This window comes from Strix uralensis, chromosome 2 (assembly GCF_047716275.1).
Source record: "Strix uralensis isolate ZFMK-TIS-50842 chromosome 2, bStrUra1, whole genome shotgun sequence".
NCBI classification, from domain to species: Eukaryota; Metazoa; Chordata; class Aves; order Strigiformes; family Strigidae; genus Strix; species Strix uralensis.
Window position 1 is genome coordinate 120,882,639 of NC_133973.1, and position 26,995 is coordinate 120,909,633.

The 26,995-nt window shown below is 36.0% G+C and overlaps 1 protein-coding gene across 4 annotated transcripts in view; it reads right to left on the minus strand.

The window, feature by feature from the left end:
• Window positions 1-2,055: 2,055 nt before the first annotated feature.
• CUL5 (cullin 5) overlaps window positions 2,056-26,995 on the minus strand; it is a 32,927-nt gene continuing 7,987 nt past the window's right edge. For 3 of the 4 annotated variants that reach the window (XM_074860136.1, XM_074860138.1, XM_074860137.1), the window contains exons 3-19: window positions 25,276-25,375; window positions 23,734-23,910; window positions 21,662-21,803; window positions 20,464-20,609; window positions 20,307-20,387; window positions 19,097-19,190; window positions 15,646-15,776; window positions 14,778-14,885; window positions 14,082-14,146; window positions 11,761-11,893; window positions 11,092-11,223; window positions 10,358-10,481; window positions 9,432-9,607; window positions 9,152-9,313; window positions 8,338-8,456; window positions 6,921-7,044; window positions 2,056-5,721 (exon numbers count right to left, since the gene is read on the minus strand). In XM_074860136.1, the coding sequence (XP_074716237.1) occupies window positions 5,527-5,721; window positions 6,921-7,044; window positions 8,338-8,456; window positions 9,152-9,313; window positions 9,432-9,607; window positions 10,358-10,481; window positions 11,092-11,223; window positions 11,761-11,893; window positions 14,082-14,146; window positions 14,778-14,885; window positions 15,646-15,776; window positions 19,097-19,190; window positions 20,307-20,387; window positions 20,464-20,609; window positions 21,662-21,803; window positions 23,734-23,910; window positions 25,276-25,375 (2,209 nt within the window). In that variant the 3' untranslated portion in view covers window positions 2,056-5,526. The remainder of the gene's footprint in view (window positions 5,722-6,920; window positions 7,045-8,337; window positions 8,457-9,151; window positions 9,314-9,431; window positions 9,608-10,357; window positions 10,482-11,091; window positions 11,224-11,760; window positions 11,894-14,081; window positions 14,147-14,777; window positions 14,886-15,645; window positions 15,777-19,096; window positions 19,191-20,306; window positions 20,388-20,463; window positions 20,610-21,661; window positions 21,804-23,733; window positions 23,911-25,275; window positions 25,376-26,995) is intronic. The other variant, XR_012627720.1, reaches the window with a different exon arrangement.

The following is a 26,995-nucleotide window of genomic DNA, read 5'->3' on the forward strand; positions in this document are numbered from 1 at the left end:
CAGTCCCCTGGCACCAAAGCTGGTTCTAGCACTAGGTGACACACCTTGGCCAGCAGCTCTGTTTCACAGCTCCGTTCCTTCAGAAGTGATGGCTGAATTTCATCTGGGTTGGGGTGCCTTACTGACATCTAGCATACCTGTTTGGTGCAATAAATCCTGCAAATGTACCTTAGCTTGAGATAAATTCTAACTGCCTGCTACAAAAAATGCAGGAGGTGTTATTTCCTTTATGTTTTCAGTAGTAGAAATCAGTGACTGCAATAGATGGCAAATCCCAAGCTGTATGTACATAATATTAGACTGCGGTCTTAAAAACAGAAAACCATACTGCATTCCCTTATTTAATTCTTTCAGCATTTCTTCTCACCATGAACAGCTAACTTTGTACTAACTTCATTGCTAATTTCAGTGTTCAGTCTTTTGGATTATTAAAACCAACCACACTGTGCTGCTCCTCCTTAGCTCAGGAGATGAGATTCGCTTTGACCATGCCCCAGATCAGCGGATCAAAGCAGCAGCCTACATGCCCCCAGTCATTCTCTCTTACAGGTGTTTCAGATAGCACACAAGAGTTGGAGCACAGGATCCAACTGAAGGTACATACTGGGTTTCCATCACTAGAATAAATGAGGATGAAATGCAGGCACCATGCCTACACCTAGAGAGAGATGTTGAGATTGTCTAGAGAGAGGGTCTAGAGCACAACTGGGGTTGTTTAGCCTGGAGAAAAGGAGGCTGAGGGGAGACCTTGTCACTCTCTACAACTACCTGAAAGGAGGTTGTAGCAAGGTGGGTCTCAGTCTCTTCTCCCAAGCAGCAAGCAATAGGACAAGAGGAAATGACCTCAAGTTGTGCCAGGGCAGGTTTAGATTGGATATTAGGAAAAATTTCTTCACCAAAAAGGCGAAGCATTGAAAGAGGATTCCCAGGGAAGTGGTTGAGTCACCATCCCTGGAGGTATTTAAAAGAGGTGTAGATGCAGTGCTTAGGGATGTGGTTTAGTGGTAGACTTGGCAGTGTTACATTTATGGTTGGACTCAACGATTCTATGATTCTCTGATTGTATGTTGACAGGTAAAGCAAAGAAAGTAAAAAATAAAGCCAGAAGAATGCAGCAGGTTTGGAACCATTTAGATCAATGATTCTACCTAAACCGCGATCAATTTACACTGGTAGGAGTTCATTCAGCTAAGTAACTCCTGTGATAGCTGGCTTATTTCTAGAGAACAACTCCATCTGGAAAACCACTGTTGTGAAAGCCTACACTTTGCCCTAACAGAGGAAAAAAAAAATTTGGAAATAATGGCAGCCTGCTATCCAAGTTCTGCCTGCATGAGCTGTCAGTCTGCAAATTGCCATGCACACTGAATAGTCACTCAAAAATAGTTATTTATTCCATACAAATAGTTCTAACCTTCACATGTATCAGAAAGCACAAAACACTGATGTTAGCTGGGGCACTTAAAGAAAAAAAGGAGTTGAAATGTAAAAAGAGATTCACATTAAAAGGCAAGGACAAGCAGAGAAGAAAAGCCATTACAGTAAAAGCACTCCTTCATGCAACTGACTGTTCCCACATCACTGTTTGTTTACTGCAGGATCAGGTACCTGAAGGTCCCAACAATCTGGTGACACCAGTAATTTTCAGTGACACTCATTTATAAGTAATTTCAGACACAAATCAACCAAAACACTCAGCAATTCAAGTACATCCCAGTAATTACAGAGAGAGAAAACCCTTTTTAAAAAATGCTATGTTAGGCACCCTCAGCCATTTTTGGCATAGCAGGCTTTGATACATTTAAACTGAAAGACTACAGCTCACCTTCAAATAGAATTTGAAAGGTGAAACAGCTCTACATATAACCTTAAGTACTTGAAAAATCATAACAAAGAAAAACTGGAAGTCTTTAGCTTTCTGAAGTACTCTGATCATAACAGACTTCAGGACTCTGAATCCTGCAAATTTCATAGAGCAGCATTTTCAAGGAGCAGCACCTGAATTCAACTTAAAAATTTTGCAGGGGAAGACGCCAAAATATCTTGCTAAATGAGTAGTTTTTTATATTACATTTTTATTTTGCAAGAAAATAAATTATACAACTTAAAAAATAAAATTCAAAAATTAAGCAGTACATCAAAATAGTTCAGCTGGACTGCCATACAGAAACTACCACCATTCAAAATTGTACAGCATTATTATCTTGGTAGTGGCACACATTCAAAATTGTAAATACCATACGTAGATAAGATATTACAACTCAGGAACTCAAGTTTGCTCAACACTCCAGACTACATATAGTGTATATGACAGGAAAGCTTTCATGTATTGTTTATTTCACAAATATGACCTCAAAGAATTACAAAGATAGCATCCCAGTCATTTAGATGAAAATAGAAAACAGTTTGAGTTTAAGATAGCAAATCTTTCTGTAAAACTATCAAATCTTTTTGCCAATTGTATTTTTAAAATTTGCACTTTACAGGACAATGGCATCCCAATGCAAATAAATGCAACATGTGAATATTCAAAACATTTATATTAACTTTAAAAAGGTGAAAACGAGAAAGTCACATTGTCGTTTGGAAATGTAATTGCATTACAGTCATAACAAATGAAAGATAGATGAGTAAAAATAGAAGCTAGGGACACCAACTATGGAAAGAGGAAAATGGAAGACTTCAGAATTGAAACTGAGATCCTCATCAAGTTCTTGGGACAGAGAAAGATTTAACAGTATGTCTTAATTAAACCCATTAAGAGTGATTTTTTTCCCCCCCCCTCTTCTACACCAGATTTCATTCCATAGCTATTCACCGTGGCAGTGTGTGTGGCAACATGTTTTTCAGATGCAGCACCTCTTTAAGCTAGGTCTTTGGACATACATATTCATAGCTAAAAATTGCAGCCTTAAAAGTGCATTGTTGCCATATTGCAAGTGAAGAATAGTTCATTTTCATTTAGGTATGAACTCTACCCTCCCCAAAAGAACAGTTCACCCCAGATATCTCCCTGTGCCCCAGGTGATACTAGTTTTAAGTGCATATTGGTGAAAGTGACCTGATGAAGGACGCTAAACGTGATTCTGCATCTTTAACAGATTTGCTGGTGTGAGTCTCAGATTTAATAAAAAAACCCAACATCCATTTCCGGTACATATTTAAAGAAAAATGACCATGTCATAGGCACATTACCAATTCTATTTCTGCATCCCAGGTGTTGAGAAATATATAGGTAACATTTAGGTTGTATTATTTTATACTTACTAGTTGAGGAAACATGTAGCTCCTTAGCTTTGAGCAACCTGCTGCTTTCTGCATACACTCCGGCTTCCTAAACAGTTGTATCTGAGATGCAGTCTCTTAAACTTCTCCCTCAAATCTAAATCCATGGCTTCAAAATCAGCATTACACCCTTTGCAGCTCCTTCTGCATGACAATTTCACACCTGCTTTTCTCTGGTTATGGGCTGGAATTTTTTATGTTGACAAGAGTGTGCTCAGACTCAGTCATGTTTTCCCCCAATTATCCCAAGTGAGCACTTGTTACTTTTAAGTTACAAAGACTGAACGTCTTGCAGTTCAATTTTTATTAGAATTTCGGTTTTAATGTTCAAATAGTTTTACTGGTTAACTACACGGAGCATCACTTGCTTTTGATTCTGAACTGCAACACCACAGGGCCAACATAAAAGATTACTTTTAAACAGCATCCACTTTTGAGTTTCAACAAAAGCATGTAACATAAGCTGTGGGATTTCAATCAGTTGTAACCAGCCAGGTCTCAATTTCTCTCCATCTCTTGTTCATGAAACCCTCACTACCAAGAATTTCCTACTCGGATAGATGTCCAAGTACACACTGTTCTCAGGCAGCCACACTGGCATTTACACGAGTAACAGAGCACGCAGCCTGTTTAAGGGTCCAAACAGCCATTCTTGTAGTTTGCTTTTAAACCACTCTTACTGTAAACTTTACTGCAACCATGTGAAAGCAAAACTCCTCCTCTTACTTACTGGAAGGTTTTCTTTTTTGATTAAAGTTAATTGTATCCTCTTCCCCCTTTCAATCATCAAAGACAGTAAGACCTTTAGAAGTTGTACTTGAAACTGGTTAATTAAAAATATTCGCACAGTTGCAATTTATAGAAGAATATACAGAACTGAGTAAAGTGCAACTTACCTTTTGTCCCAAGAGAGGCACTCTGCTCCAGTGATTCATGTTATCAGTCCAGTACATGCTGGGACCTTTCAGAATAGCAGAGAGGCAGGCAGTGCCAAACAACTACTTCAGATGATTGAAAACAGAAGAGGTAACATTAAAAAGCTGAAATTCCTGATGTGTATTTGGCACTCTCTCTGCATACACTAAACAAGGTATTTTTCCTTCGCTTTTTACCATTTCGTTAGAATTGTATTTTCTACCCTGCCAGTTTCAAAATAAAAAGCAGTCGGTTTGTTTTTCATAGAAAGATGTTGACTTCTAAGGAATAAACCAGCTGAATTGGATTAGCCTTGCATGTATCTATAAAGTCACCAATAAGGAATTAGTACAGGGATCTTCAAGTGTTATCTTCTTTCGGGGGGAATTGTGCATCAATTATTTTCAATGCATTCAGATATATATAGTCATACTTAAATATTTGGAATACAAATATTAAATGTACAAGGAAATACACTTAATATTTCTGTTCAGTATAACAGACCCACCCATGAAAACTGCCTTTGAAGTGAAGTATCATTCAAGAAAGCTTTACCTTCTCAAATAGGATTGTAGCAAATCAGCTGTCCAAACAAGGTAACAAATAATGTATATCCACTTGTTTACAGCAAACAATTTAAAAACAATGATCTCCTGCTTAAGGAAAAATATCACCCATGACTTGGAATTATTTTTATGTCACTTATGTGTCAATTATTAAAATCCAGTTACTAGATTGAAGCACTGCTCTAGCCAACAGTTTTAACTGTAACAAATACGTATCAGTTGTGATGCGTTTGTGTCTCTCAAATGTTATTACATATAAAGGATCAAAAGGTGGACAGTACATTACTCCGTTGATCCAAAACACAAAAGTGAAAGTGCTACTTCTAGTCCTAATTGCATTTAAAAAAAAAAAAACCAAACCAAAAAAAAAAAACCCCAAACCCAAAACAAAACTAATAGCAGTTCCTCAGTGCATGAATATTTGAGTATTTTCTCCTTGTGCAAGTACTGGTCATCTAAAAACCCAAACCTGTATTCTTCCTGGTGGGTGTAAATCAAATCTACTTTAAAAAGTTCACAATGGGCTCTTCATGAATGCAAGTTTCCCACAAAACAGCATGCTGTTAAAAGTGTGCAACATGAAGGGAATGCCATCATGCTAGCTGAAAGAGATTGGCAAAATAGAGTCCTCTGTAAGGTAAGGCAGGGATTTTAATACGTAACGAAAGTCAAAACAAGTCCTTCTGCAGCACAAACTGTTGCAGCTGTCTGTCCAAGCACCCTTCAATTTATGTTCTCAACATCCTGCAAAGTCCTCAAATTATGCCATATATATGAAGGTGTTGATATCCGACTCATCTCTTCTGATATATTTGTGCTCTATAAGCCACTCAATTTGCTCTTTTATCATTTTCTTTTGTGGCAAGAACATGTTTTTCAATATTTCTACCAGTTCAGTCTGAAGCTGGGCATTAGTAATTTTCTTCCGCATTTTCATTATTTGGATGATAGCCTCCTGGTAGGGGACAAGAGAAAAAAAAAATAATTTTTTTGAAATGCCTGGGTGAAGTGACAAAGTGAAAACAGCATTAATACAGGGCTCCTGGTAAGGCAAGACAGCAATAAGTCTGTATTTTTTCCCTTAAAAAATCAGATATATGCTGTATTTCTTAGCCTAAGTAGATACTAAACTGCTTTTACAAAGAAGTTGATAAAGGAAAAGAATGAAGCACTGGCAAGATGCAAGAGATAAGACAAGTCCAGACAAAGGAGAATCTGCAGTTAAATACCTAGAGTGTTAATTACTCACTAAAACCTAATGTTCATTCACTCTCTGAGCAGAAGTCGTCCTTTTCCAGGGTGGCGTGTGATATACCTTGTGAATACCTCATGAAATGCAAGCTTAATGTCAAACTGGAAATCAGAAGGAGCTCTCCTTTCATAAATACAACCAGGCACTAATCTGTCTGCTGGAAGCATGGCCAAGATATTAAATCAGGTGGTACAATTAACAATGAGCACGGCCTAGAATCTAATCTGACTGATAGAACAGACCTGCAATTTTAAGTTAAGATAGGATTTTCGAGACTCCATTGTAGGTAATGATCTCTGATGCCCGAAAAAATTCAGGTTTGGTTGGTTTTTTTTTGGAGCTGTCAGCTCAAAAGATCTGACGTGAGTACCTGACTGAAGGACAACCAACCACAACGCAGGAAGCTGCAGTTTGTACATCTAAGATGTACTTACATACTTTCCCTCTAAAGAGAAGGCCTCTCAAAAACTCATACTGCTATTACTAAAGCGTGATCCCATCTCTGAGATTACTCTCTTCATACAGTGCAGTCAAAGAGATCTCAAGATCAACAATACTGTCTGTTGATGTTGGTGGCTTGTCAGTCAACTTTACCATCTGCTGCTGCCACCCACCACTACACTGTTATGCCTTCACTGCTTAATATCTGCTTTGTCCTCTTTAAAAATGATGACCTGGTACATCAGAACAGGAGGCTGATAACTACAAGTGCACAAACACACAGGCAAAATCCAGTATTCACAAAGGATCCATGCCAAATAGCAAAAGTCAGTTCCAGTGGGATTCAAAAGCATTCATTTCATACATCAACATCCAAATGCGGACAGCATGCCGCAGCGGTAATACAACAGGGTACAACAGAAATAGGGTTAATTTTGTAATTCCTCTGGCAGTGTACTTGCCTGGGTTCGCAATATTCTTAGCTGGACTATTCCTTCATTTTCCTCTTCCCGCATTCTCTCTGTAGTAAGTTGCAATCGACCAATCAAATTTATCTTGCCCCTTTTCTGAACTTTAGCATTTTTTCTGAAAAAGTTGTATTGTATGAAGATAAGCAAAAAATACATTTCAATTAAGGAATTCATGTTAAACTTAAATTACAGCAGCAAGAAGTACCATCACATATCAAATATTTATAGGCTACTAGCATTGCAGCAGTGAGATAGCTGGCTGACAAACCAAAACTCAGCACCAATATCTCCACGCAATAAAACCTGAATACACTAGCATTACAAAAAAATCCATCAGCTGAAACTGACAGCATCCAAAGTTTAAAATAGCAATAACTTTTCAAGAATAAAATTTCAGAGAAATATATTTCAGTTTAGTTATATAAAACTAGAGTTCTTTGGAGGAAGTTTTTACAACAAAGTTCAGGAAAACAGACTAGTTAATATTCCATAAAAAGAACTGTCTCTCTAGCAGAAAAAAAGGGACAAACACCAGCTATTGTAACAAACAAAGCTGATGGCATTCTTCAGCGGTCACCCACAAACTTTCTGTCCCTTCTGCCAGGCCCTCTCATCATTTCCCGAAGATCACAGTCCTGATGACAGGATGAAACATCATGGCCCTGGGCAAGAACAAAAGCCCCAGGAAAGCAGACTCATCACCTCTCTCCCTCTCCACAGATCCAGATGTCCAGCTGCTACTGAGAATGAGGCCCAGAATCTGAGGTTGCTATCAAGGAGACAGTTCTAATCATAGTCATAGAGAGAGGCAAAACCCAAAGTAAAACATGCTGAATGTTACAGACCATTTAGATATTCTCTCTTTATGTTCTGAAGGATTTCAAAGCACCAGTAAAAGAGCACTGCAATTCTCACTGAAATAAAGACACTCCTCTCCAGTGAGAGCCACACCAAAAAGTCTGGCTTTTGACAGCATACCATATTATTAAGCAGTATCACTTCCTTTTTTAACTCAGCACTTTGGTGATGAAACTCTGTGTGTGTAATAACCAATACAGCACTAGTGCTCTGCTTACATGCCATTCTTCCTATATGAAATCTTATGGGCTCATTAGTAACAGGAAGATAGCAAAGCCTCCGATTTTGCACCTCATCCTATGGTGTTTAAGAAATTTAATTTCACAGAAAAGAGAATCATAGAAACATTGGTCTGAAGGGGCTGCTGGAGGTCATCTGGTCCAACCACCTACTTGAAGCATGACTATCACCAAAACTAAGTGAGGATAAGGGCAGCAAAGCATGTGTCTAGCTGAATCTTGAAAAGTTTCAAGGATGGAGGTTAACTTAAGTGAATTCCTTTAGTTATAAATTAGTACATTATTATTTTACTTTTCAAACATCATCTTACATTAAACTGAACTCCTGGTTCACCGAGAAGAGGGTTCCTTCTGTAAAGTCTTTGGGTGAATTGACTTGAGGTTCATACAATAAAACCTGACGTTTCAGCTTTGGAAATGCTACAAGAGACTACAGAGAAAAGGGGAGGGGAAAGAATGAAAATGAAACACCAGACTTTCTAAATGGAAACAATTACTTTTTAAGAACATAGTTCACTGCTGTGCAGACTGTAGTGAGGGAACCACGCAGCTGCCTTTGAAGCTGCTGAAGGGCAACACAAAGATACTAGTAAAACCAGAGAGGGGACACAGTTTACCAAATCTCCTGAAATGGGTTAGCGTAAGTAAAATCATACAAAGAAGTAAAATGCACAAACTCAGAGCTACAGAAGTGGTGTTAAGTCTGATTTACATGATTCCTCTCTTTATTCTTGAGCTCAATAATTAAAAGTCTGATAGAGCAAACACTGAAGTTATTTTTAAGCAACATGTATTTATCAGGTGCCGCTGATTTCCTAGAATTAGACCTGTCCCACACCACAAACCACAATCATAACTGCGTGCTTTAGGCAGCATATGGTCAAAAAGATCTTGCTGTTTCCAAAAACTTAAGTTCAATAATATTGGTAGAGAGAATGTGTTAATGTAACAGCTGTGTCTGCTCAGCAGTAGTGCAAGGAGCCAGCATTACAACTGGTTAATTAGCAAGAAAGGCGTTCACATTTCAATTTCAAAGTGTTATCTGACAGTGCTTTAAAAATACTAATCCAGTATTTCAGAGTACAATTATCAAGAAGAAATCTGTTTCAAGAGAAAGGGAAATACCCATAAAGTCCTCCTAAGTTCTGCATCAGGGAGTTCAGTTGCCAGTTTAAGATTTTCAAAGCTGATCTTCTCTCTGGGTCTTTGGTTCCACGCAAACAGCACAGCTAGCTGAAATGTTGTTACCTCCAAGTCATACTGGCCAACCTCATTCTTAAATGTTATCTGTGAACAGAATGACAATTTTACTTGTAAGCCTTTTGGGATCACAAGCTTTCTTACTACTATAAATACACAGAAAGTACAGTCATTGAGGCTGATACACCAAAACCGATACACTTACAATTCCATTAGACATGAGGTGGTGCCAGTGCAGTTTTCTACCGCTGTGATTCTTTTTATAAAATTCTTCAACTTCTGGGATGAGATCTTCTAATTCCGTGGGTAGCGAGACAAACACTTTTTCAGAACTTCGGGACCAGGCACCAGCATTTAAAATTTTAATATTCACAGAGTCAGCTGTAAGACAATACTGAACTCTATGAATCTCCAGGTATAAAAGACAGATAAACAAAATGCCTTTTTTTTTTTTTTTACTGTAAACAAAATTATGGAGGACTGAATTCTCAGAAAGCAGCAGGGTGTCTACCTACTTAAACATTAAGGTACTCTATTTATGCACCACTGGCTTTCTGCCAGCAACACTGATTGAAATCTGTGGGGTTTTTGGCTTCCCTCTGCAGAGCTCCTTAAGCCCTGATGCAGCTTTATAGTTGATGCCTGTAAGCACTACTCAAGGGTTTTCAGCAGCAGCAGGTCCAAAACTGAATGTTCCTCAGCCTCTCTCATCAGTGAAATTTAACCTCAGAAATGTGATTTAAGCTCTACATAGCACACACCCAGCTCTTCTGCTGGCAGATGAAGGAGCAGAGCATGAAGCACTCATGAAGAATGATGAGGGCATAAAAGAACAGAGTAGTGCAGGATTCACCTGGTTGATACTGATTCAAGCCCCTGCTTGGAATTTATCTACAAGAGTAGGGAGTCTGTATCTACAAGACTGCTCATAATGAAAACTCACAATAACTTACAGAATTGTATAGCTCTAGTGTCAATTGTAAGAGAAAGCAGAGTCTACAGACACTTCCAGTCTAGGGGTAACAACGCCCTGAAGACTACCTGCAGTTGATGTAATTTTTAACTCAAGATTCAACAGAATTATTTTTCACTAAGAGAAATGAAAAATAGCAAATAATTTGAAAACAATACCTGGTAAAGCAAGTTTATTATTTTTGTGCATTTCTTTGAAGGCCTGGTTCAAGTCTTCAGACACTTTGATATCCTGGAACATTCTAGCCAGCTTGTTTACATAGTCTGCTGGCATTCCTACTTCCTGTATAAACAAACAGAACACTAAACTATGACAGAGACAACTATGAACAAAAAGCTTTATTTTTAAAATAATAACCTTCAAAAAATGAAGAGCATTAAAGTACACAGGTATCATCACTTTACTGTAACAGTTAATATGCAATGCAATATAAAGTTTTTTTGCATGGATCATAAGTAGTTACCCCTTCAGGGCATATGATGATTCTTTTAAAGAAATCCAAGTGCTGAAGAGCATATGCATGCATTAAGGAATCAAATTCTGAGATTTGAAGGAATGTTTAAAGGCATGCAAATAATATTCTAACCTACATAAAATTTCACAATTAGAACACAGCTCAAATTATTTACATACCTAAACAACAAGTACACTGCATTTTTCTCATTTGTATATGGAATATATGAAGCCTTCAGGTAATTATATGCAAAATACTTTAAAATCTATCACTACCACTATTAGGATCAACATTTCTCTTAGAAAAGAGCTAAACTGTTTTATTTACAAGTATTGCAATAAAATGTAAATGTAAGATAGGATATCTAAGTTCAAGTGTGGGCATTAATATCACAAGCAAGAGGCACAACCAAACAAAGAAAGATGTCAGGCTACTTACTCTGAGCCATTCCACCATATTCTCCTCAATTTCACTATCAGCTGATATATCTAATATCAGGCGTCTTGTTAAGTGAGCTTTGTGGTATCGCATGAAAACATCTTTATTCTGTACATATTTAAGTACCAAAAGCTGTCAAAAAAGTAGATTTTAATGTATTTATATGCATTGTCAATCAGACAAATCTTTGAATGCTGATCTAATGCCACTGTAGACTATGAAGTAGAAAAAGGCTACCTGACATTGCCTTAAGAGCAACTGTGTTAATACTATCACAGGCATCAGCTATGAATCTTTCATAATATCACACCTCCAATTTCTTCATCTGTCCACCATCAAGAACCTTCTCTTAAATCAGAAAAGACATTGACACTGGTATGTAAGAGAGTCTCCTGTATTATTTTCTAGACTAACATTAGTTACTGTAATACACTACAGTCTGATACAGGCATTAATTTAGCATACTAATTTTGTGAACTGACACAGAGGCATAAAACATGGCATGATTTACAAGACAAACACACACACACACTTGATGACATAATAAACTCTTTTCCCTATTATTACACATTGCATAACTGTTTTTGAAGATCAAGGCCTCAACCCACAGAAGGAAATAAAACAAATTCAATCTTCAGAATAATTGAGAAGTAAAAAGCAAAAACATACCACTTCTTTAAGCTTCGCTTCAATTTCTTCAGAGGTTAGTTTTTTGCTTAGTGGTGTTTTTCTTAGCAACATGTCACAGTAATTAGCAAGAAGCTCAGGGCATTTGGATTCAGGCTGTGTTTTTAATCCAACACTAAATAAAAGAACAACAACATATCTTCAAACTGTATAGAATCCTGCTATTCTGGAGTAGCCACACCGTTAACAAGACAGAGCCCTCTTTACTGATCCCCTTGGAAAGGATCCTGGTAGTGAATTCATATCCTCATTAAACTAATCAAAAATTAGGGATAACTCCTTTTTCTTCTTGAAACAATAAATACTACCAAACATTTTCAGACCGCTTGTATAGCTTGATCATTCCAACTGCTTTTAATTTTAGAACTCTAACAATGAAGGATTACATTGAAACAACTAAATATTGCATTGCAATATGTATTCCAGTAAAGAATTCACAAATGCTGCAGTGAAATGTTTCTCTGCTCTTGTCAGTATGGTCTAATTAAACTCTCAAGAACAACCTCCTGCACTGCATTTCACAGACTGCAAAACCCAACACATCGCATAGTAACAGGATAAAATTATTTTATAGCAGGTATAAGCTAACATCTTGGAGATTAAAAGCAGATTAAGGCTGAACAAGAAGACGCTACAGCAGACAGACCGTGGTTCTTCAAAATGCACGCAGGCACAAGGTCACATTCTGAGCCTGTGTCTAGACTGGTCAATAGAACAGTGCCAAGGACCAACCCCTATTTCTACAGTCAGATGGCACCAACTTGTTTGCAAGTCTCAACGGACCAAAACAAAGGCAGCAGGTAAGATAGCAGGTAAGAAGCTGTGGGGATGCTCAGGAATCCAGTGTTCTTCTCATTTCCTCACCCTCTCATCAACTAGTGCAGACAGCGCTAAAACTCTTAGACAACTTGCTTGTCCTTTTTAATTCATAAAGAGCTTGCAGGTTGTGTCTTCTGCCCTCCTAAAAACCATTTCGCATAAAAGCGGATCACTAGTCTTTTGATTATTACAAGACAGAACCCTTATTTAATCAATGCGTTCCCAGGTATTTCTGAACAGGAGTCTTCAAGATCCAGACAGTGATGAAAAATTAACAAATTCCATATTCTTAGGCTGAACTTAATGGCACAAATTAAGCAGGATGAAGTTTCATTTTACCTAAACCAGACTGCATATGTAGACAACTTGAAAGAGCATGGAAAGAAGAATGCTGAACAGACGATTGCCGCCATCATGGTGGTTTTTAAGAAATCACTAGGCAGGTTTAGCTTTAGGAGTGAAACACAGTTTGAATGAGGTATTGATTTGGATGCTCCTAGGGCAAATGAAAACATCAGCAGAGACCTAAAACATTCCTCTACCTTGCCTACATCTATACCAAGTATACAAAGCAGGGGTCCAGTCTTCTGTGAAGGTCTTCCTTCAATAACATAACAAACAGCAAGACTAATCCCTGTCCACGTTTACCATCAGTCCAAAATCAAACACAGAATAAGAACCAGAATGCTGAACAGATATTTATACCCATTCACCCCTAACTAGAAGTAATTGGAAAGAGAAGCTGGAAGCCCACCTACATAAGCTTTGTTTCAGTAGTAAATCAGACTACAAACTATATATATAAGCAATCCCAACCACTTCAGATTCCTACTCAAGTGGCCCATCCCATGTTAAATTCTAACAATCAATTAACTGACCACTACCTTCTCTTGGCTGAGTTAGCAGAGTGGCTGCTGTAAGCATGGTGTTTCTTCTTGAGTCACACAGGTCTGCTTAATCTACTGGAAATTGTTTAAACTAACCTGGTTAATCCTGCACCAAAACAAAAATGTAACACCCAGACAGGTCATACTCACAGCTGACACAAGAGTAGGTGATAAACAGCTTGCAGATGGTTGGTTACACCTGAATCAGCCACAGTTATTCCCATAAAGATTACTGCCTCGGTTTCCCCCAGGACTTTTACTGATGTTGCAGCAGAGTTATACAGCTCAGGTGTTTGGAATTAATAACCCAGGAAGCTATTATTAAATTCAGCTAACAAACTGACTCATTACTCTACTACAAAATAAGAGATTCCCCAATTACTACAAATACATTTTTTAAACAGGCTGCTATTCACTGATCCACTGCCATGTGATGAGTGTTTTACCAGAAGTTGATAAGGAATCTGAAATTCCATAATGCAAACAACACAAAGAAAGTACTCTTAAAGTGTTACTTTTTGAAGAGGTATTTTAAAAGAGAAGCTCAATCTTTAACAATTTAAAAACCTTGATTCACATAAAGTTTATATGGCTTACCCTTTTTGCTTCAATGGCAATTCAAGTTTAAATATTGTAGCATCATTCACAACTGCTTTGTATGCCTGAAAAATAATTACAGATTATTAATGTTTCACTCAATTTCTCTCTAACATATGAATCACAAAGGTTTCATCTCTTTTTAGGTTACTGTAACATGAAATTAATCCTATTTTTTTTATTAGTCCAAAGTTCCTGGAATTAATCTTTTTTTTTTTTTAAGCCCAAAGTTTTTGGATTTGATTTTCAGTATGAGCGTTCAAATCCTATGATCCAATTTCCCATTAACTGATGTTTTGTGTTTTCCTCTTTTCCATTAATATACTACTTTCCTTTAAGGGAAACTTAGGAAGGGATTGCATGGACCAGGTTGCATATCTGAAGTCATGAGACTACACCCAAGTATGTAGTAAATGCTAAACATAAATGTATTGCTGAATCAGACATTAAGGTGCTCAGTACAAAGATCATCACCTGATGTGCTCTACAACATCACAAAGCTGAACATAAATGCAACTTTATGCATGACTACAACACAAATTACAAGCTAATCGGTAGTAAGTTTCATCAACATTTTAGTCTGCATACTGAAATAGCTTCTAGATTTAAGAGTGAATGGGTGGAAGGATTTCAGAGACATAATATGAATTACAACAATTCTTAAACTGAAAACAAATGACCAGCAGAAACACATACCTTATCTCTTGCAGTAAGAAATCTTGGATCATCTTGAAAAGCTTCTTTAACCAACTTACTAAATCGATTAAATAATGTGAGCAATTGCTCTACGTATTTCTCAGAATCCTAAAGAGGCAAAAATCAAATAAAAAACCAAGGCTCCACAGAATTCAGTGTGAGTTTACGTGTAATTCCCTAATCTGTAATAACATAGTATCCTCAAACCTACATACTATGAATGAACATTTTATCTTTATTTTCTGTACCGAAAAGCTCTAGAGCATGTAAGCCTCAACACAGACTTTCAGGATAGTATTTCCAATATACAAACATACATAGAAAAAAATTCATAATTTTCAAATATTGTATAACAACTTCTAAAATAAAAAAAGTTTTCAAGGACCAATAAAAGGCACATGCTAATTGCTGCAGATACTCAGGCCCCCTAGACCCAGAGAAAAAGATGATAAAAAGCTGAAAAAGAACAGTGGGAAAAAAAATCTTCTAATTTCCACACTGAACAACCACTCTTAGATTGAAAGCAATTTTCAAATTTCATCAGGAAGTTAGAATTCTGAAAAAATTGATTACGCCTTTTTAATTAAGATGCTAACACAATCCTACTGTATAAGTATCCCATGCACTTAATTTATAACCTTTTCTTTACTGTAAACTGGATTCATGTCTTAAAGCTACAACTGAAAACATAAGGAATAAAAAATTACTCTAAAGACATTTAAAACTTTCAGCGGATGAAAGTTTCATGTTTAAACATGAAATCTTCAAAAATTATTTCCATTCACATGTATGTCCTACAAATAGAGAATATTTAACTTCCACAAAGTTGTTTTTTCATTGTTATTTTATTAAAAAACAATACACTTACAGTAGTAATAGTTTCAGCAGCTGCTACCATATCTGCAAGTCCAGCACTAACAATATGTTCTTCCAAGTCTTTTAGCATGGGCTCTATGCCATTCGGAACTTTATCCATCAATGAAAACATTAAATGCAACTCTGAAAGATACAAATACTGATAAAGCCACCAGTCAAAGACCTGTATAAAACCCAAATATACTGCATTTCTGCTAGAGATATCTTGAATGGAATACTGAATATGTGAAGAACAGATAATCCAATTCATCCCTTGAAAGATGTTTTGAATACTGTTCTAATTCTGGTCCCACAAGGAGATTCTGCTGAATGCAAAGAGAAATACTTATTGCAATGTAATACTTGCTTATGCATATAATATCACAAGCCTGAATAAAAACCCCTAAAAGTCAATAGCAATTTGGATTAAGTCGAGGTTCTCAGTATAACTGCCTTAAAATCCCTAGCAAAAATGGGTCTTTTTCAGTTGGAAGCCTACAGGAGTTTATGTAGGAAATTGTATGGATTCAAGATCATTTTTTAAAAAAAATTAAAGCCAAACAGAGCTGTCTCTGTGTATCTTCCAATACCATCTAAAATGTTTTGTTTTAATTAAAAGCATGCCAAATTCTAAAGTAACCAAAACCGACTAAGGTAAACAGCATTTTATCCTTTCTGTTTTCCAAAAAAGTTTATTTAGTTTTTCTGAAAGTTACCAGTTCAAAAACTTTAAAAACTGATATGGTTTATTTGTCATACTTTTTGTGAAGGTATTTCAACGCTGCTAAAAAAAAAGTACAGGAACAGCAATAATCATCTTGACAAAGCTGTCCACAAAGGAACACCTGGATTAAGCCCACCAGATTGTTTTAGAGAGACCACAGAGATCTGAACTAAACACAAAGGACTCTGCTTAATTAAGCAGAACACACTGATCATGGACTCTGATTCTTTTTTTGATAGAAAATAAATTGATAGATTCACTTAGTTCCTCAGTGCTGTATCTACTGTGAAAAGGGACAAAAGCCAGAGGCCCTGTCTTTGTTTTCTCCTCTGCATTACTTTTGTCGGGGACATCAAGATCCTGTCACCACTGAGGATGAAATAAATGTTATCAACTCTTGTATCCCAACAACTGCTGCAGAACCAAATGGAAAAGCAATGTACAGAGACGAAAAAAAATCCTTTTAAAACATAACAATGCAAATCAAAGAATGGAAACTACAAACTACCTTCAATAAGAACTTGCAATGCTACTAGAGACAACTCACAATGGGCTGACAGAATTTCAGAAACCAGAAAAAATGGAGTCAGAGGTATTCTCAGTGCAGTTTAGATGTGCTGTAAGAGATGGCAGCACTGTTGTGCATAGGCTAAGTCCAAAAAGCTCACTCAACTTTTACTGGATCTTTTAATCTGTACTTTAAAAAAGGGGGAGAGGGAGGAAGAGATGGCAGAAAAAAAATGAAACAAAAATCTATATTAAAGGTTTCCTACATGTTTCTGTAAACTAGTGATGGCATGAATAACGCAAGAAAAAAATTCAGTGGTTTCTCCTAAAAAACAGTGGCAAATGAAGACTTCAGGAGCATCCCTAAAACTGCAGGAACCCAAAAAAACCAGATTCTTCAAAGACAGATTTTGAAGTAACAAAACCAAAAGGAACATTCCACTGGAATTTCTCTCAGAATACATGATGACACTGAAATGTAAAGAAATCCATACCGTAGTTGTTGGGGCACTTAAACTAAGTTCTGTTTTCATTTTGTATTCAAAAAAGCCAAGTGTACTTTCTATTTGTGTTAAGTACTTCAAGAATAAAATTTAGGCCTCCCATCCCCAATACTATAAGCAAACAAAAATGCACTAAGCCAATTCTGAAGAGTGTTTGCAAGTTATGACTTCTTTGATAGTTTTTCATTGGAAAACATTATGCCTTACTTCCTTTGCACAGCATGTAAATATTTACTTAATGTAACAAGAGTATTTTACAGTAGTGCCCACCTACTAGCCAAAAAACCCGGTCCTTTTTTGTCGGATGCTGTTTAATAAAGAAATCATTAAATTCTTTGGGGCGAATAATATCAGAAAGACACATATATAAGCGAAGTACAGCAGACAATACTATCAGATATATATTACTATGTATAGCTCCAGTCTTTAAATAAATTTTTAATCATCTGCACCTGCATCCTTCATTAAAACATTTTAAACAGCATAGATATGTTTAGGAAAAGAGTATTTGAAAGATGCTTGAATTCTTATATACTAAACAGAAGTATTTTGCAACCAAGCAGTATCATGGGGCAGAATAGCAACAAGGGAAGAGAGGACTGTGAATACTTCAACAAGTTTCTAAAGAAAGATACTCTGGATGCTACAGATGAACCCTTCTGAAGCTCTGCATTTAAATAAGCCTCCTGTATTCACCCAAAGGCTGTAACATATACTCATAAGAAGTTTGGTGACTTTCTAGATTTAGCACTGGATCACTGCCAGAAATCGTGCTGCTAGATGAACAGATCAGTATGACATAGTTTTGAGGTCAAATATTTTCTGAAATGCTAGCTTTAGAAGTATTTGCTAAACTGTTTGAAGTCATGAAACAGTTTTCACACCTGCAAAGAAACGAAAACTTCATATAGACATTTGTAAATATTCCCTGGCTGCAGGATACCAAGACTTCAAAACAAAAAATTTAACCTGTAATTTCAGCTTTTATTTTTGTCCAATTTCCCTACTTGAATTATGACATTTTAATGACTTATCTGATTTGGTTTACCATAGAGGACCAACACAAGACTTCTGAATCACACTAACCTCTCAATTTATGGCAGAGTTAAAAAAAAAAAAAACTTTGAAAACTTTAAAGAGGCATGCAGAGCTAACTTTCAATACTTAGTGACATACTGGCTATAAAACCAGAGGAAAAACTTGCAGAGATTTTGTTCATTGACCTATTGGTCCTACACCAACAATCAGAATAAGAAAAATTTCTCCCTGCTTTTCAGAAAAACAGCTTTGTAAAGAGATGCTTCACTTTTCTTCCAGGGGGAAGGGGGTACTGATAGTGGAATGAAGGGAGAGTGTTTGTATCTGAACTAAACAAATAGAAAATAAGACACATGCAACATTTACCAGAGTTGGTCAGCACAAGGAAAATAAGTTGTAGGAAAAATAAAGAAAACAGAACACAAAATATTCTTTTCTTTCAGGTAAGACGAGAGCTATCCAGTCATTCAAATTACGGTATTGTATGTACATATTTCAGAAGCAATATAAAAAAATACTAACCAACAATGGTAGTTTTTTGTGGGATAAAATTGCCCACGTGTAGTAATATTTTGTCTATGAAACACTGCCCCCATCTATTAAAAACAGTAATTTGATATGTCTACAAACAAATCTATTTTTATGCAGTTGATGCTGAGTTCATCCTGCACTGTTCTTGAAGCTTCACTTACTTTCTGTTTCATTTCGTTTGATCATGCCTTGGCATTCAGCTAAAATAGTCTCTTTAAAAGATGTCACCAGGGCATTGACGCAGCACTCCATTAGCTGAAATACATTAAACACAGAATTAGCTCATGTAGCCATCTGAACACCAAAGTCTGATCTGTCTCAAGTCTGCCATGACAAAATCTATTCTGCTAACAACTATGCTCTACAAAATAATCAATTTAGTCACTGGTTCATAAAATTATGTGTAGTTTGAATAAAATCTATACAGGAAACAGTATTTCTTCAACACATGTAGGTTAGTAAATGTAGTAAACTCTTCCAAACTAGTAATGAGCTTAATATTTGTCACCTCTTTTCTCTCAAGGGAGCCACCACTTTTGGAACACCAACTACCCTACTTATTTTCCAAGTATACATCCAAGAGCTAAGAATAGTTCTCATTCCAACATACCCTATTTGGACCAGGCTGGTGGGCTTGAACAAGGTATTATGGCTAGATCTAGAACAGAAACTGCTTGTACATGTCAGGACCACCTCTCTTTTGTCAGCCTCTTTAAATGAGTTACAATTTATAGCTGTGCAAAATTAATGATTTACAGCTTAATAGAAGACATATGACTCATTATGATCCACTGCAAAAAAAAAATCAGATTTAAAGGGTATTTGTTTAAAATAACCTGTTTCCCAAACTAAGTTCAACACAGACAATTATGAACTATTTATTACAGTTAAATCTTCCTTCAGAATCTGAACTATGTAAAAGATTGCTCAGGGGGGAGAAGAGGAAGTAAAAAAAGAAAAAACATCCTTTATAATTAAATGGCCATATTTCAGCCTAAGAGGAAATCTAGAACAGTTTTTAAATAAGCACTGAGAAACTCTTTACTAATAGATTGGCCAGCTTATTTTCAAACATACCTGACTCTAAATGAAAGAATAAAAATCAACCTGCATAAAAACCTGCCCTTCAATCTGAACTTATGATCTACATTTACTATCAAAGCATCTGTAGAAATTGTAAATTGCCATATTTGAAAGTAATACAGATTTTTTTCAGGAAATAAATGTTATGGATGATTAACAAACATAAAATCAACAGTTTCATATCAATCTACTGCTACCAAATAATTATGTAACACACAAATTAAAACTGCAATGTAATAACACTATATAAATATAAAATACATCCATTTTTCTACACATTATACTTACTGCTTCTACAGAGTTACATTCACGCCTTGTTTCTAAATATCGTAGTGCTCTTTTCTCTTCTTCTTTTAGTTTAGCATCTGCCTGTGCAAAAGTAGAACAGCAATCATTTTAAGTACTAACACTTTCAGAACAAAGTTACAACAGAATTTTTACTTACATATTTCATATAATTCTGTACACCGTTTTGTTGTAAATAAGAAGGAGCCTGTGTTCTATAAAATCTCTCTGTTGAATCCAAATATGCCTTTTCAAAGTTATCCCGATATATCTGAAGTTTATCTTCAGGATTAGAACAAAGGTTAACTGCAAAGAGAAAGTCCAAACTTACTCTCAAGTCTTGGAAACTTATGTGGCTAATAATAAGCAAATCTCTCTCATTAAAGTGAGTCTTATATTAAAAGGTTGCATTGAACAATTTGAAGTATCCTATAAATGCACTCTGATCCCTAAAGGTAACCAAAATTGTCCAGTCTTTGCTCCAAAAACATTTAGATTAACTATAGGGAACTGTAAAGAACTGCATACTTATCTCCAGCATTTCATACATTCAAACATGGTAACCAGAAATACACATAAAACTGCAAAATTGGAAAGAAAAAAAAGCAGCTCAGCATAATGCCCAGTAAAGTGAAAACTACTCCACCTGAGCAAACAGTTTTTCTTACACACTGTTCTTAGAATCCCAATGTCTTAATTTTAGACTTTTTTTTTTTGCATTGGGTTTTTTCTGTTCTACAAGAATGGAGACAGTGAGCTTACTGCAGTGCTTTGCACTATTTGGAATAAAGTTTCCAAATTCCTCTCAACTTAACAGAGAAATAAAAAAAATAAAGCCCTTAAACGGAATATGCTTTAAAAAAAAATAGAATTGGACATATATAAAGCCATCGAAGAGAGTATTATCCACAAGTTTAATTCAACAGGCTGCAAAGCTGTGAAGCAGTAGGCAATGGTGAAACATCATAGAAGTTTCAGATACACAGATCTGTTTTGCAAAGAAGAAAAAGACTGAGAGTCTTAGATGCAGCTTGTTTAGCATTTCTTCTTCAAACTGCCTGAAGAATCAGAAACAGTACAAAAAGGAGCACAAAGTTATATCTGCAACCCTAAAAGGTCAAAAAGTAGTTTGCTCTTCGAAGACACTGATTTTGCAGTAACTGATATGTAGCTAAATCACTTAGAAGTTAAAGATTTTAAACAGAATTTAATTGGTATTCCATATTAACAACAAAAAAAACAATACAAAATGTGGAGATAATCATTCCAACCCTATCACCACAACTGTCAACTTTGTATGATGAAAATTCATTTACTAAAACGAGGAGGCAACAGAGATCGGTCTGTGCGAGACATACCGTATGATTCTCGAACTCCAATAACAAGCTGAGAGTCAAAAGCTTCTCCTAGTCTTTCAGCATGAACTAGCTTCATTGCACTGTCCTGAAGTCTATTTTTTATATTTGAAAATATGGATTCATTCCACGTATCTAGCATGAGCTGTGTATCAGGAAGAAAAAAAAATCCTGTCAGAAAGGTACACACAGACCTAAGTTTGTGCAAAATAAACAAGACACCAGAAACAGAAATCAAGCAATTTATAATGTAATTTTCAGGTTATATACACTTCAACTACCTTAGAACTTGATCTTGCTCTGAACTTGTTATAGAATTAATATTCAGCTTACATTCTAAGCTTACTTTATGTAACTGGTCAGCTAGGGGCATCAGTATTTGATTCATGTATTAATTCCATAATTCTGTATTATTTCTACAGTTCTCAGTAATCAGTCAAGTAACTTCTCCAGCAATGCAATGTGTCAGGAGTTGCAATATCAGGGGGCACCTTTGAGCCAAACATCCAAATATAGTTGACTATTTAGCAGGTTCAGTCTTAAACAAACCCAAAAATTCAGTTAACACCACCGTTATGTAAAGAAAGACACTGATGGTTCTGGATTGCCTTTATCTAACATAAGAGTTCAATATGCAAGTAACGCAATGTAATTTTAAAAACCTCCAAACCTCATCTAAGCACTGCAAAGTTTTAAAATTAGTTATGGAGGCTTCTAACAAAATCCTCATCACTCAAAGGGTCCCTTCATATTCCATTGTGTGATTTTTTTTTTTACTGGTTTTTGGTCATTGCTACTGACACTGCTGCAAATGTATTCAATTACATCTGATCACCAGACCCAACGTGCTGCAGCTGAGCAACACGAAAAGCTCACTAGCAGGCCATACTTATGTCCACCTAAGCTCCACCAGTTGTTCAGGAGTAAATACTCAAAGCATGCTACATGTTTGTTAAAAAAATCTTAATTTGCTTTAGAATTCAAGATACTGTGGTAATTTTTTTTGCCCTTAGACACTGGATCTGGCTCTTTCTATATGCTACTGAATACCTAATGAAATTATGCCAAAGTTTAAAAACTAATTTTTTTTTCTATCCAACTCATGCCATTTCATTGCTTTAGAAGGAAGTTCAAATTCACAGTATCTTCAAACTTGACAGTAACTGCTATGAATGTAATTTAAACATGCCAATTGTCAGTGAAAAGCAGGTTAGAATCATAAAATTTACCAGTTCAAACTTTACCTCATGACTGTGAATAAGCTTACTGAAGACAAGCTTAGGATGACTTGACACAGTTGTATGGCAAAGTTAATAGTAAAGACTAGATGGTCCTGTTCCATTCTTGCTTTTTAAGTTTTAAATTTTAACACAGCAAGCGCCTAATAAAAGTCAGATATCCTTTCAAGAGAATTAAGTTTACCATCCTTTATTCTTAGCTTCTCCATAAGGGAGAGTCCATGGGATTTTCTTTACGTGTTTGATATGAAATAGTAAAAATATCATATTCACAAGATTCTAGATGTCCAAGCTTTTCACTGATAAGACCAATAGTTTGGGGGAAAAAGGCGAAAATAGGAGATCAATAGCCATATTTAACTTGAGATGACAGTATTTAATTGGTCATTTATAAAATGCAGTGATGTACCCCAGTTAAGATCTTGGCCTAGGGAAATAAACTAGGAGTAAGAAAACTACTCACTTGTATATACAAGTACACTTGCTACTCACAAGTACAGAAGCAGCAGGTGAATTTACAACTGTCTCTGACCCCAGGATTCAAGTCGTAATTAAAAAAAAAGCCAAACAACCAACACACACCAAACAAACCCAAAGCCCAACAAAGAAATGCTTTAATCACCTGAACAAAACTGTTAATAGCCAAAGCAAAACTGAAGAAAGAGTAAAATTATTATGGAGAGAAAAAAAAAAAAGGTTGTTCTGACCCTCACACTGAAGTCAAGTGATGCGTCGTATTACACAATTGGTGCAATTTCATCTTCAGTTACAGAATCCCTTCTGTACTATTACTGTAGGCAGAAGGGTGCAACAAAACTCTTAATACCTGTCACTTACCTTTCGAACAATACTGTCTTCTACATTAGACTTCTTGTTGCTGCCCTGCTTGCCCATTAAAGTAATCTCTAATTGACAAAATGGCTTGGGCAAAATATCACACTGTGTGAAAAACTTGCGCCACTCCACTATATATGCTTTTAGTAAAGCTGTATCATCTTGATGACTCAGCACTCTCTGGAGGAGGAGGGGAGAAGAGGACATAATTTATAAACAATTTTCTGCACAAAATACAGACTGACTTCACTTACACTGAAAATAACTCCCCATATAAAATTCAAATATACAGATATATCACAGTAAGAAAGTCTACATATTTAAGTGCCATTTAGTTAAGTAGTGATCAACCCATAGCATATGGAATATTTCTAAAGGGTAAAGAAAGGTTAACAGCAAACAAGCACTCAGTATGTTTAAGTTTTCCAAATGAACCATTTTTCTCCTTTTAAGCTATTTGCAAGTCAAAAAGATCAAAACCTTTGGTCCAGACACATGTACTGGTACAACCCTGTCTAAAAATAAATCAATCTGTAAGGACCATGTTATATTTTATATATTCTATATAGTGAAAAGTTTAATTCAATGGCATCTACTAACCTTTCATTAGACCCAGACAGCTAGTTAACATGTATATTTTATTAATGCCTGGAAACTACAACTACATTGTACAATGGCTATCATAGTGCCTAAAAAGATGCCCTTTGAACAACAGCCAGTGCAGACCATATCAAAGGCCTCAGTTCAGCAAAGCTCTTATGCATGTAAAGAAGCAAGCTGATGGAACTTAAAAACCAACGTTTATATGTCTGGTTATACAAAGACCTATATAAAAAACTATTTTCCTTTAGGCAAAGCCTCAGTGGTGTAAATCTCTTCACTAAAGAAACATTTTATAGACTTTCTTTCCAGACCATAGTTATGGGATTTTAATTTTTTTTTTTAATCCCACAACCACCCTGTCTTTTAAATCCCTTATTACAGAAAACATCTTTTGCTGTACATTTTACAAATGCAAAAATTTCCTTTGAATCTATTGATGATTTCAATCGTTTGGGGAGAAGGCCACAAAACTGTACAGCTAAGCTTGCCAAGTCGATAGGATGGATATTTCTAGTATGCCATACATACGGCTTATTTTAAAGCCATTCATGAATGCATCAGCATAGCACTGAAGCTAGAGAAACAATTTTTTTTCTCCCAGACATTTTTTCTTATAGAAAATTTTGCCTCAAGAAGTTTAAGTGGAAGAAGATTCCATAAGTACTGTTGGATAAACAAAAATAATGCTGTGTTTTGGGTTTTTTTTAATATAACACAAAAATCATTGCCCACCCCAGTTTCAGGACTGTGAGAAAACAATGAGCCAAGGCAAATGCTCAAGGCTACTTTCTGTCAACAGAACTTCGCATGGCAATTATGATCTCCAGAACATCACAGAATTTGACACAAAAAAAGCAATGCATTTAGATCCAATGAAAGTCAGAAATACTTGGTTGTTCTTCTAACAGTACGAATAGAAGTTATCAAACATTAAGAACTTACTGCTTGTGCCTGTTTAATAAAATCAAGGATGTCTTCCTTCAGAGCCTGATGGATTTTTGCTGGACCTTTATCATCCCACAAGCAAACTGCATGTACATCTCTAGAAAACAATTTATCCAGCTTTTAGTAACAGCTACTCAAAGTTTAATGGTGTAATGTATGAGGCTTAAACAGTCATAATTTAAGTACATCTAAGAAATTAATATACTTTTTATCTATCACTGTCAAACAATACATGGTTAGAACCCAGGGACAGATACAAGAAAACATGTTTGGAGAAGAGACTGAAGCTGTAAGAAAGTCTTGGATGCAAGTAACAGCAACCTATCTAGGAAAAGGCTATGGTCAAGAAGATGTAGAAGCCAATTCTGCTTTCTGTATCTATTCAATAATCCTTATGGCATTAAGGACCATTTTTAAAGCTTTTCTTTGGCAAAGACAGATATCACTTGCCAAGAGAAGCATTACTATGCAGCCCATGTTATTCTAAAATACTCTCACTAACATGCAGCCTTCACTCAAGAGTTTCACAAACCCAAGCACAACAACATCCTTGTGCTACAAAGGAAACAGACCTTCCTTGTGGGAAATCTGAGCTCAAGGGCATCAGGTAATTTAAAATACATTTTAATTAGTTTAGTAAGATCACTTAAACATTTCATGACAGTGGTAGCATACCGCATCGCAAAGCAAAATTCTATTAATGAGTTTTAATCAACATTCAAATAAATTCCTGTTTTTCCTGACAGCCCAGCAAGTGTAACTTAATTCCTATTTTCTTTCCATACTATAGACTAAATAAAGCAAGTTACACTCCCACCATACATCATATATAATGTGGCCTAGCAAGCCTTTTTCTGACTCATTACCCTCCTCTGGTTCTTCTTCCTCTTTTCAACAAGGCCACATCTTTGCAGGAAAGCAACTATATAATCTAAAGGTATGACTTTGTTCCTATTAAACCAATACAGTTATTTCAATACAAAAGCATCTTTTTTAGTTTAACTGAAAAGCCAAAACTTGCAAAGTAAAAAGTTCCTCTGACACAGATCAAAGATGCTGGCCCAGGATTTACAGAGGTCTGCCTAACTTGTGAAGCTTACGGCAACTTTCACATGCAGAAAAGGTGTTACTGTATTTAAAAGACCACTGTTTCCTGGCAGCAGTGAAAAAAGCAATACTGGATAATTACACTCAAAGGGCAGGTAGAGCAAAAATATGAACCTAGAAGAGCAGGATCCTTTCCCTCAACATCCTTAATTTAGTCATAAAGTTACTTAAGTTTTAGTCAATAATTCAGCTACAAGAAAAATAATAAACAGAAAATTTCAATACCAGTGCAGAATTACTGAACTAGTTATTAAAAATGAAAGCAATGACTCAGAACAGAATTTGTGTCTTAATTATACCATGCTTCTGGCAACTACTATAACCATGACATCATAAGATATTAAAACTCATTACATGATAAACTACCTTTCCTTTTGGTTGGCAGAAAAGTGTGACAGGTGCAGTAAGATGGGTGTAAAAAGAATCACTGCACCATCCTCATAAAAAAGAGCAATAAAGATACAGACTGTAACAAGACTGCTTTTAAATAAAAAACATTTTTGTGACAGTTTTTAAAAAGCAGAAGGAGAGACTGCAGAATTAAGCTACAACTGTATTTGAGGGAAAATAACTATGTTGAGACAAAGATTATTTAGATATGCTTTGTTTT